At 35.3% G+C, this 12,326-nt stretch overlaps 1 protein-coding gene across 1 annotated transcript in view; it reads left to right on the forward strand.

Annotated features, from left to right (window-relative positions):
• Window positions 1-388: 388 nt before the first annotated feature.
• LOC118746203 (radial spoke head protein 3 homolog) overlaps window positions 389-12,326 on the forward strand; it is a gene marked incomplete in the record, with an annotated part of 28,832 nt that continues 16,894 nt past the window's right edge. The window contains 2 exon segments of the mRNA XM_036480024.1: window positions 389-1,398; window positions 1,841-2,268. Of these exon segments, the coding sequence (XP_036335917.1) occupies window positions 739-1,398; window positions 1,841-2,268 (1,088 nt within the window).

Below are 12,326 nucleotides of genomic sequence, written 5' to 3' on the forward strand. Positions count from 1 at the left end.
GTGAACTAGTTCGGCTGAAACGCAAACCAGTAGAATTCTAGTTCACAACTAGTAGCTTTCCCTGCAGGGATTGTACACACCTACGTGCATATAAATAATGCCTACGTACAAATGTGCCGTTCACAAGAATTTTCACACTAATTTTGTATGTATGTAGGTCCCATCCTTTCCGCAACCCACTTTATTTAAATACTCCGCTCAGCTGTTGACCAACTGAGGAACACAATAGTTGGTTGCGTGCGCCAGCTGGCCCCTTGCGTTAACTTACGGCCCCCTTACCCAGTCCCGCACTTTACAAAGCAATTGACCATCGGCATTTTCCGTTTTTCCGAATGTTAAGCTCCGCGTTCTGACCGAGTCTTGCCACTGCGCGGCATTTATGTTTTGGTCATTTGGTCGCCGTGTGCCATGGAGTGCGCCTGCTTTTAAACGCTAACAGCTACGAGTACACTAGTGGTCGTGGGAACGTTTGAAATAGTCGGCACGCATATGTTTTTTCATTTAGTATCGCACAATGTTGCTAAAATTGTATTACTCGTTTAACAAAGCAAAAGTTCGAGTATCGATTTGCTGACGCAGCTTAGTGACCAAAGAACTTTACGTGAATTTGTGCTAAATTTCTCGAATAAAAATATTAAATTTTAACTGCGTTGTTTACCCGTTATTCATTATGTTGAAATAGTGCTAAGTAGTTACTCGAAGTGTTAAAACCTGCGTGGTAAAGAGCTGTCAAAAATTATGAAATTTGACACCCAACCCAATGCCACAAATCCAGAGCACCTCCCTCCAAACTCGCCTAAGGCAGAAATTCACCCCACTCCCAACGCAGAAACCAATAACGAAAACAACAACATCCTTGTTACTGATACAGGCAACGAGACACCTGCAACTCTTGCAGAATCGGACTTAAAAAACAGCAGCTCAATAGTCCGCAACCAAAATTTCTCTTTCGCCAGCACCTATCGACCTCAGCCACATGTCAGCAGCCTTAATAGTCGTTTCGGCAGCCCTCAACCGATAAATACGAGTCTATATCCACACAAGCCTATTGCATCCTTCACCGTACTCAACAACGACGACCTGTCCAGCCAATTGGACAGTTGTAAGCCAAACGCAATTGTGCGCCCGATACGTCGTTACGAGCAGCGGGATTCGGCGCTGCCCTTTCGCCAGAATGTTGCAACTGATGAAGAAACGCTGTGGTCCCTACAGCAATCTCATCGTCAAAAGAATCGTTTCTCTTCCTCCACCATGTCGAACAAAATGACGCATTTGCCCTCGGGAAGGTCAAACGACGAAGAGATTGAAAAGTTGAGAGAGGAATTGAATCGGAAGCTACGTAGTCTGCATTTAACAACAGCTCCAGATGTGTGGACCAAGTCCAGACAATCTTCAAATGTAGGCCTATTTGCTTTAAATAAATATGTAGTAAAACGCGCATTACTGGAAAAGTTATGTAGTCAAGAAGTTAAGAGGAAAAAGCGAAGACCCTTTCATACATAAGAATATATGTATTTTATTTTGATCTTGGCCTTTTCCAGCAATTGCGCGATAGACTTGCATACATATATCAATTCAAGAATATTAATGCTAAGGAAAGTAATATCTGCAAATACTTATCACTAACAGCGAATAGAAATTCAGAGTTTTCAAATTAAACCCTGTACGCCGGATATTTTTTTTGTTTATTAAAAACTGATACTAATTTCGCGCAATTCGAGTACATACTTTCCTAAGCAGATTAATACAAAATGTGAAAATTCTGAAAGCTTGCAATATACTTAGGTAGTGCCTTTCTCCTAAACCCCTAACTTTTTTCTCACTTCATGCACATACATAGACAAGTCAGCAAGACCACGTGATTAAACGTCCACTCTTCATAACAACGGTACCAACTGGTATATTCTTGCCACCCCCAAAAGAGCCACCCATTCCATGGTTTCTAAGACCGCACGTCTATGCATATTCTTCACATCCTGTGGTGTTGGCCAGCAACGACGTCGTCACATCCGTCGCTAGCAAGGCCAAACCTCGTGACAGCTCCATAGCGTCAACAACGATAGCCGCCGACAATAAGGCGGCAACACGGCCAACGTTGAATAGTGCAAATCCGAGTTCGAATATAAATGGAAATTTGGCTGCAACTGCGATTTTAAATGGCACACGGAGTGGTCAGTCGCCCCCTCGCTCTCGTTTGCCCTTAGCTGGTGGTGTACATCTCACCAAACAACAATTTCAGGAACAACTTCAACAGCGTCGCGCAAAAAGGTAATCATCGACCCCAACACCACAATTTACATTTATTTATGTATAGATATATGAATGTGTGAATGTAAATGTGGCCATAATTATGGCACCCGAATTTTAATTGATTTTTTTATGGTGGTAAAAATTTTCAGTTAGGGTATATTACAGTGTGCGAGTGTACTTCTCCCACCTAAGAAAATCTACATATACACTGTGGGAAATAATGCATAGTAAAAATGAATAGTTTATATATATTTGATTTGCGTTTAAATATGTTCGTATTAAAAATAATATTTTTATACAAAAATTTATTACGCACGTATTTAACTGTTCACATCTGAGTATGTATATGTAAATTTACATACCAGGGATGAAAAACTAGGTACAATTGTACCTTTTTCCGACGTTTGCTGACCTACTAGCATGTTCGGACCAACAACGAAAACACTTTGAAAACGAGTTTTGGGATTGTGGGCTGAAAGCTGTTCGCACCGGCTGTTAGTGTTTTCGTTGACATTTTTTTCATCCTTTGTTTACAGTTTTGCTACGAAAAAAAAAAAATCAAAATCTTTGTCTTTAATTTTCTTATCATTAGCAACCTTCTTCTTTTGTACATATTTTAATTTGGCCAGCCAATTGACAATAAATCCCAAAAAGCCCAAATACTAATGAAGACACCGATTGGAATGAGTGGAACGAGAGTTTCAAGTAGTCTTCAGCGAAAACTGGTTTTTGTTTGACAGATTTTACATGGACGAAAACACAAGTTTTAGGTCGAAAACCAGTTATAGCAAGGAAAACATGTTTTCGATGTCGGTCCGAACATGGTATAAAGGTACATTAGGTACAATCACTAGATTTTAGGTACAATCATCTTTTGATCAGATGAATTTCTATTCTTATTTTTTTCTTTTTCCTTTACTGTGATATTATAATTACTTGCCGGTATGGGAAAAAGTGGGGAAAAGTGGTCAAAAGGAAGAAATTAACAAAATCATATTATGCACGATTGAGAGAAATAGAGATTGCGCCAATCGCGGTACAGCTAATCCGCTCTTTGTGATTTTGACAGAATCAGCTGTGTGCGTGACGTCATCTCGGTGCAATTGTTGATTGTGAGCATACGAAAAAACCAAATAACAATTTTAATATATGTGCATTAATATATCTGCGTGGTTTTAAACAATTATTGAGACATTACAAAGCAAAATTAAGTATGCCGGGGCGAAGTGTAATAGTGAAAACAAAAGGAAAGCGTGCGATATAAGTTTTTTTTTCGTTTCCTACGGACGGAAATCTGGCGAAAAAGTGGAAGCAGTTCTGCCGGCGAGGAGATGCATTAAGCACCAAATCGAGCTATGTGTGCATGAAGCACTTTACTACTGAAGATATTGAAAATAATATTTTTAGTGCTGGTATGAGGTAATGCACAAGCGGCATCTTACCGCGCTGTTACGTACCTAATACAAAACAGTGCCCAAATTATTATACATTTAAAAGTTCAGCTTAAATTATGTTTTACTTACATAGAATAATTGTTTCCAAAGAAGCCACACTCATGCATCCTCTCGGAAATGATACAAAAGTCATCAAATAAAAGCTGAATACTTTTTTTCGGTTTTTATCTTGATTATACACTTCACGGATGCTTTTTCAGCGGTCATTTTAATGTGCGCGTAATTGAATTGAATATTTACCAGTATACAGTACTTTCGTTGACGTTTATAGTAAGATACATTACGTTTCTGATTGATTTTAATATTTTTTTCCGTCAGTGTATGTAATACACATGAATGCACTGTTAGAGCAAGTTAGAAAATCTTCATATTTAAGTAGTTTTTCATAAGCGCAAAGTTGAAGTGCCGTTTTCTCAGGTAGGTTTTGAAATTTATTTGGCCTTTTTTTCAGAACAAAATTTGTGTTTAAAGGGCAGATAAATTTTAAAACCTATACTAAGGAAGAAGTAGCATGATTTTTTCCAAACAGAGTCATTTTTAGTTTTTCCATGTTAGCGATTTAAAATTTTTTAACAGAAAAATATTTTTTAAACAAACTTAGAAGTAGGTATGTTAGATCGATCGAAGAGTGCTGTTGTCTAGAAATTTTTATCGAGAATGAGTTTAACTCAATCAAAAAATTTTCAAACAACTCTCTAGCTATTATCTCTACAAATGCACCAATCGCGTAATCAAAGTGAACATTTGACCTCACATGTTGTAGTTGTAGCTCAGTGATCTTTGCCCATTCTTTGTTAATTTTCAGTAGGGTCCGGGCTGGAATGCCATTAGGCAGAACATATAATTTTAGATATTTTTCCGGTTTTTATTAATTATACGAAAAAGAATCTGTGAAGTGCAGAACAAAATCGTATTCAAACGAAAAAGCTCCAAAAATAAATCTGTTTAAAGTAAACAAAAGGTCATTTGGCGCCAAATCATATGTATTTTAGCTAGAAACAAAGAGGATATGGTTTATTTTTTTCTCAGTAAGAAAAGACACAATCAACTTCCACTTTTATGACATAACTCTCTTTGATTCCGTATATTTAAGGACCATGCGGTTCGATTTTTTTCTTTTTTTTGTTAAATATAGAGCTAAATATGTGCTACACAAGTCCCTAAAAAAATAAAAAAAACACACACACATATATATATGTAAGAATTGATCGTTTAATGTAATAAGATAACATACTTGTGCATGGCGTATGAGTAACATTCTTTCCTGCTCATATTTCATAAAAAAAAATTATCACGCATTTTCATTTGGCCATTCACAACTTTTTTATTTATCAATCGATTTTCTTCGTTAGTAGCTTGATTTTTTTGTAAAAGAAGAAACAAAAAAAAATTACAAACTATTTTTTTTTACTTTCCCTGTTAAAATTTGATTTTTTCTATAGAAATGAAAATGTCTTGTGAAAATTACCTGATCTAGAAAACAATCTACGACTAAAAATTAAGTTTTATTAATTAGTTTCCCTCAATTAAATTGTGTGCTGTTACAAATTGAGCTTCTTAAATTTACTGTTACAATTTTTCAATAAAAGCACACACACAGTTTTGCACAAAATAGTCAATTATTCTTTCTTTGAAAGACTAGGTGGAGAGGAACTTAGCTTTTCTTGGTGTTTCTGATTGGCGCTAGTTGACTAGAAAAAGAAAAGACTGGCGTGCTGGAACTCGACCAAAACGGCTTAAGTGACTATAGCGTCAATGAAGAAGAAGAAAATAATAAAAAACACTGTGCTCGGTTTTGATAGTTGTTCTTAATTAACCGGGGTCCTCTTAATTCATTTGCGTCCCCCGTTTTTTAGATTGGTTTTAGTTTTCAAGATAACGATATTTCAAATATCCTTTGATGTCGCTTAGAGCTCATTTAGATATAGCTTTATGGACTTATTCATAAAAAATAAAGTAGCTTTTAAAAAGGTTTATAAATTGAAAAATTCATGAAAACATCAATAAATATAAAGCTCTTTAAACCTACTTTATTTTTTATGAATAAGGCCATTACATCATAAGTGTAATATATAAAAGTCTCGTGTCCCGGTGTTTGTGTTCGTACTCCTCCTAAGCCGCTTAAACGATTTTTATGATTTTTTTTGGGCGTATTTGTTAGGTATGAGAATATTTCAGCGGTGGGCAAGGCCGAGGCCGAAAATAGCCAAATGTAAATTCTAAATGCTACAGAGATCCACAAGAAAAATAAACCAAAAATTTAATTTTTACAATAAAATTATTATTAGAAATGAAAAACATTAATATTATTATTATTCCAATGTAGATGTTAAAGAAAATCAGTTAAAACCGTTCGTAACAGTTCTGTTAAATGTTGGTTAGTCAATAGGTACGTTCGTTTAAAATCTCCAGTAAAAAATATCCAACAGCAAAATTCCGACGAAATTTCATCTGTTCTCTCGCAAGAGAAAAATATCCCAAATAGTACGCGAACAGAAAATTTTTAGAAACTTGCAAGTTAGACGAACACCTGATAGAGATTTTGTTTACATTCAAAAGTATGAAATTGAAGACATAAGACAACGAATCCCGAAGTCTTATCCTGACACAGTTCACTGACTAAACTATTAAAGAATATGCAGCAAAAAAAATATGTATTTAAAAAAGGAAAAATGTTCTAAGCAAAGAAACAGTAAAAAGAGCCGCACTTTGCCAAGCAAAGAGCCGCGTTTGCCCACCGTTGGTGTATTTCATACCGCTAGGTAAAGGGGGCGTGGCACTTCCCACACAAACCCAATTTTTCATACTACATATCTCCGGAAGTGCTCATGGTAGAGTAATGAAACTTGGTATTGATACATGTGAAATCAATCCCATACTCAAGGAGAAAATTAGAGCTATTTGAAAAGGGGCATGGCGCCTTCCAAATATTCTGAAACTTTTACCTGTCTTTATGGATATATATGTACGTGTTTGTGTGAGTTAACCCATCTTAACAAAAATACTCACGCATTAGCTCTGATCCAGTACTTCATGAACTTCCAGGTTTTTACATGAACTTGCAGGAAGTTACAGAAAAAATGTTCCCGTACTCCAAAAACCTTTAAATGAGGGCGATTTTTGGAGAGTTGTGTAGAGAATAAAGTTGTAAGATTTTACCCGAACTTTTTCTTCTGGTAAAATCATGAAAAGTGTCAAGCGATCGGCTGTTTGACGTGTTACAGGAATAATGCTTTTTTTCTTTACTCGTATAACATAAGTTTGTTTCTAAATGATCTCGAAGCGACCCAAAGCAATTTTCAAAATTCAGTTTCTAAAAATTTAGAAGGCTTTAGGTAAGTTAGATAAAATTTGGAACCTGCCCAGTGTAACTAATGCAGCAAAAGTTAGCCCATGTAACAGAGATTATTTTACTGTTGTTTTCTTTTTATATTTAGATCTAAATAAATATTTCGTCCTAACTCTTAATATGATGGACTTTGTCATGCTTTAGAGTAGAGTTGCACATGCTATCGAAGGTGGCATTGTCAGAAGAACACCCAATGTCTACAAAAATGCCCAAAGCGAATTCAGATTACGCAGAGCGTCACTTGACAGGTATGTTGTAGCAGACAGAGGATGTGAGGAAAATGGGCACGTTCAGAAGGCGCAACAGTTCAGTAACTATTGCGATTGGACCTTCTGAACGCGCTGTTGTGCACTTCTGATCAACTGAACAGTTGCGTGTTCAAAACTCAAACTCACACACAAATTCTCATTTTCAATCTCAAACAACAACAATTGTGAACAATTAAATTTTTTTATTTTAAATTTTATATGATTTTAAAATGTTGGCAAACGTCAGAAAAAAACTCATGGCCAACGAATTGAGAGAATGAATTTACCTTGTAATGTTTATATCATGGTGTGTACCTTTGAGAGTTGAATTTGACAGCTAATGTATCAAGCCGTTCAGAAGACGCATAACGATCACTGATTTGTTTAGCAACGGTTGCGCTCAACTGCTGCGCCTACTGAACCTACCGAATCTCCTCATGTAGACACCATATTAGCTTTCAGACATCCGCATCCGCCTATAACTCCACATTTGCCTCATCCCTAATACGTACATACATATGTACATATGTAGTTAAATACAAACTATAGTTTTAGCTTTTTATTTCCTCGTCTCCGTACGAATCCTCTTTCCTCCCAAATGAAGGTGGTGCAACTTAAATGTACATACATACATAACTTCCGGCTATTGCGCTACTTACTGCAAAACATGCAAATTGCACAAACATATTCAGCGCTCGTTAGAAATTTGCACAGGTCATCAGTTCAGGTTCTCCATGGCTATTTTATTTCTGAACTTCTTTAAATTGTGCTGCAAAGGCAATGATCTTAAAATTTAAGTAGATATGTACATATTAATGTATATATGGATGTGTATGTAGCCCATATGTATGCACATACAGAAGACTAGTAGGAAGGTTAGCAAAACATTGAGCTGAATTGTAAAGATAAATTATACTTATACAGGCCAACAAATTAATTTTTTCAACAGTGTAATCATGATAAAGCAGCTGACCAAAATTGTGGGTATGAAGGCGCCTCGGGCGGATCATGCGTCAGCGCCCTCTAATATTTGATAGTAAAAAAATTATTATTTTTTTTTTGAATTCTAGGCCATACGCATGGTGAAATTAAAATCAGGTTTTATTCTCTTAACATTCGGCCGTCTTACAGAAATTTTCAAAGGCGAATTTTCAAATAAGATAGTGTCAAATCTTTCTTCTAGCTCTAATTGCTACACCTGGTATAATTTCACCATGGGCCATACGTATTTTTATTGAAATAATAGAAACATGTATTTACAGTTGGCAAAAAATAATGGTGATTTCGTTGCTTCCAAAAAATGTTGCCCTTACACGGTGCAAAATGTGTTTGGTGTCACACTCAACCCTGTAAAAGACCACTACACCACATCGGCCCCGAAAACTCTGAGAACTCAATAAGCGAAAATGAGAGCCCCTTCGAGGATTCTGAGGAGAAAGCAAACTCTTTTGCTCCATTTATGATTTCTTTAAATGCAATATGTAGAGTCTCGTCCCAATATGCTAAATGTGCTTCCGACTCACCCTGGGATCACCCGCTTTACTATTTCTAGTGATAAAATCGGTGGGCGACGGTTGTTTTTCAAACGTCATTAACATTTCCGCATTGAAAGCGTACAAGGGTGGTCTATAGGTACATTCGGGGGGAAAAAGTTTAAAATGTTAAGCTCTCACCCCCTAGGATTTTTCTAAATGAAAAAATACCCCTATTTTTTTATACAAAAACTTATATTTAGAACTGCCTCAAAGCCAATGAAGTTGTCCATGTATTTTATGTAATGAAAAACACTTTTTCATAGAAATGGTATTAAGTTCTTAAATTTTTCGATCGAAAAACTCTCTTTATCTTTAGGAGACTTCCAATAACAATACTTAATTGTTTATTCAACCACTTTTTAATACTAATTATTTTTTATATGTTTCCCAAGAAGCCCAAAAAATGTAATGGGATAACCATAAAAATCGTCAATATAAAAAATGGTAAAATAAACAATTGGGCATCGTTATTGGAAATCTACTAAAGAGAAATTTAGTTTTCTGATCAAAAAATATTGACTTTCTAGAATTCTATACCACTACTACGAAAGTGTTTTTTTATACCCGAGCGCACTTGTGCACAAGGGTATATTAATTTTGTTCACATAACGGTTGTTTTGTAACAGCCAAAACGAATCGAGATAGATATAGACAAATGTATACATAAATGCTCAGAATGAATAGAGAAATCGATTAAGCCATGTCTGTCTGTCCATCCGTCTGACCGTCCGTCCGTCCGTCCGTGTACACGATAACTCGAGCAAAAATTGAGATATCTCAACGAAATTTGGTATGTAGGTTTCTGTTAATCCAAGGTAGGTTGGTATTGAAAATGGGCGAAATCGGACTGTAACCCCAACTTCCCATATAACGGTAATTTTCAGAAATACGAAAACTGCGATATTTTAGTAACTACTGGACATTATTAGCTCAAAATTAATATTTACAATAACTTTTAGACGAAAAATAAGAATATTATAAGTTTTTGGAAAATGGGCGAAGCCACGCCCACTTATGGTTACATGTGTATATCTTGGTAACCGCTGCACCATTTTCTTCCAAACTTGGCACAGTTGTTGGCCTTGATACAGCATACTAAATGGCCGAAAATTTAAAAAATCGGACAATAACCACGCCCACATCCCATATAACGGTAATTTGGAGAAATACGAAATCTTCGATAAATCAGTAAATATTAAAGCTAATTTATTCAAATTTGATGCTTTCAACAATTCTTAACCAAGAAATACGCTTGTGATAAAATTTTGGAAAATGGGCGTGGCACCGCCCACTTATGATCAGATATGTGTATCTCGGTCCCCGTTATACCAATTTCTACCAAACTCGGTATGGTTATTGTGCTTGCCACATAAAAGCAAAATGTTGAAAATTATTGAAATCGGACTAAAATTACGGCCGCTTTTCATATAACGGTAAATTTCAGAACTGCTTGAAACTTCAAAATTTCGAAATTTAAGGACTCTAATTTAGTCAAAATTGATACGCCACGGCTTACCATGTAGAGGTAGCTTTCGGAAAGATGAAAGTCATATATTAAATACTTGCGCCGGGTATTTAATGTTCGGCTCCGCCCGAACTTAGACTTTCTTACTTGTTTTCATATAAAATATGTACATGGAAAACTTCATGGGCTTTTTTTATTATTTATTTTTTTTTTTATTTCGACCTGTTAAATAATGATTAATAATCATAATGATTCTTAATTAAAACATGTTTTTTTCGTAACAGTTTAATGATTAAGTACCAGTTTACAGTAAGTTTAATTACATGATTATTTTGTTATTTTTGATTATTTTCAATTATTTTTGAATTTTTTTATATGATTAATATAATTATTTGATTGTTTTCAATTATTTTAGGCCTTCAATTTTATGATTTATTTCAACTTGTGAATAATATATTGCAACGCAGTTAATATACATATGATGAGTACAGTAAGATAAGATAAATGCACAATTAGAAGCATTAGAGACCTTGCTTAACTTTCTGCCTGTGCACTTATATGTTAAACTACAGGCAAGTTCTAATGCTATTATATTAAAAGCACTGATCGACGTACGGGAACTCTATGTAGATTCTGGGAAGATCTTCTAGTAGACTCCAGGCGGCTACCTTCCAGACAGGCATCCCCTCAAGGGGTGAATTAATCCTGATCTCGTATTTTGACTCGGCAGCCACGTACACTGATGGCACCAAGCTGGATCTAAAGGTAGGAAGTGGGGTATACTCACAAGAACTCTCTCTTAGCCTTAGTTTTCGTCTGCCAGATCTGTGTAGCGTTTTTCAAGCTGAACTTACCGCAATCAACGAAGCTGTAAGATGCATGCGGTAACTATCTTTTCTGAGATAAATCTACATCGAAGGTTGTCATGGACTGTGGACGTACTTCACTAATGTTCGTTCAGGATAGCAAGACATATTTGGCCTAGGTTGCCGCGTGGAGCGGCCACTGCTCCGATATGTCATTGGAGTTCTCACCGAGCACTGCTTGATGGGTGTCCACTAGACCGTTCGTTATTTTAACTATTTTTTTAAATATACAGTTTGCCGGGCGGAAGAAGATGTGTTTTGGTCTAAAAATAAGCAGTGCAAAATTTTATTCGAATATGATAACTCTAAGTACTTGCGCGTTGCATTTGAAAATTTAGAAAACCATATGCATTCTGGGAAAAAAATTTGTAACAAAATAGTTGAAAGTCGTGAATTTTATAGTCATTTGCTATGTAAAATAACTCACACAATCTGAATATGAGGTCAAAAATTAAGAAAGTAGAATACGTTTTAAGAATTTGCGAAATTATCGTTTTTTTCAAATTGAGAAAACTGCATTTTCAATTTTTTCCAAAAATATCCGGTTGTGATTATCACACCACAAAAAGATCTCCACCAGATTAAAGGTCTTTGAAATCTCTACGAACCTGCTATACAATGTTTTGCAATCAAATTATCAGTTTAAGAGTTATCTGCCAATTTATTAGTGAAATCGGACACAATTTTAAGTCGCATCGTTATTCTACTGTGAATTACACCTAAAAGCTGCAAACTTTTTGTTCTTATTTTTATGCTATGTTAAAGCTTATTTAATTTCAAAGTATATAGATCTAAATTTTTTGCAAATCGATTTGAAAATAGAAAAGTTATAGCAAATTTAGTAAATGATTCAAGCAACGTATCGATACTGTACAGCACATTTGATTGTAAAATAAATTAAAATATCATTTCTAGGGGCATGTTATGCACATCGCAATTAGAAAAACAGCTGACAATAGGTTTGTTTCATTAAGCAATAGTTTTAAATATTTTTTAACAATTGTTACAAATTATCATGCTTTGGCTAGCAAAAAAGTTGATAAAATAAGATAAATTGAGATAGCAAAATAACATTTGATTTTTAGATAAGGTTTGGAAGTTTCTGCGGGATACATTTATACTTGTAAAACTGAAACAATGGTACTTATTGAATGTGTTA

This window comes from Rhagoletis pomonella, unplaced genomic scaffold, assembly GCF_013731165.1.
Source record: "Rhagoletis pomonella isolate Grant_MI unplaced genomic scaffold, Rhpom_1.0 Rhpom_scaffold_00010, whole genome shotgun sequence".
In the NCBI taxonomy this organism is placed as follows: domain Eukaryota; kingdom Metazoa; phylum Arthropoda; class Insecta; order Diptera; family Tephritidae; genus Rhagoletis; species Rhagoletis pomonella.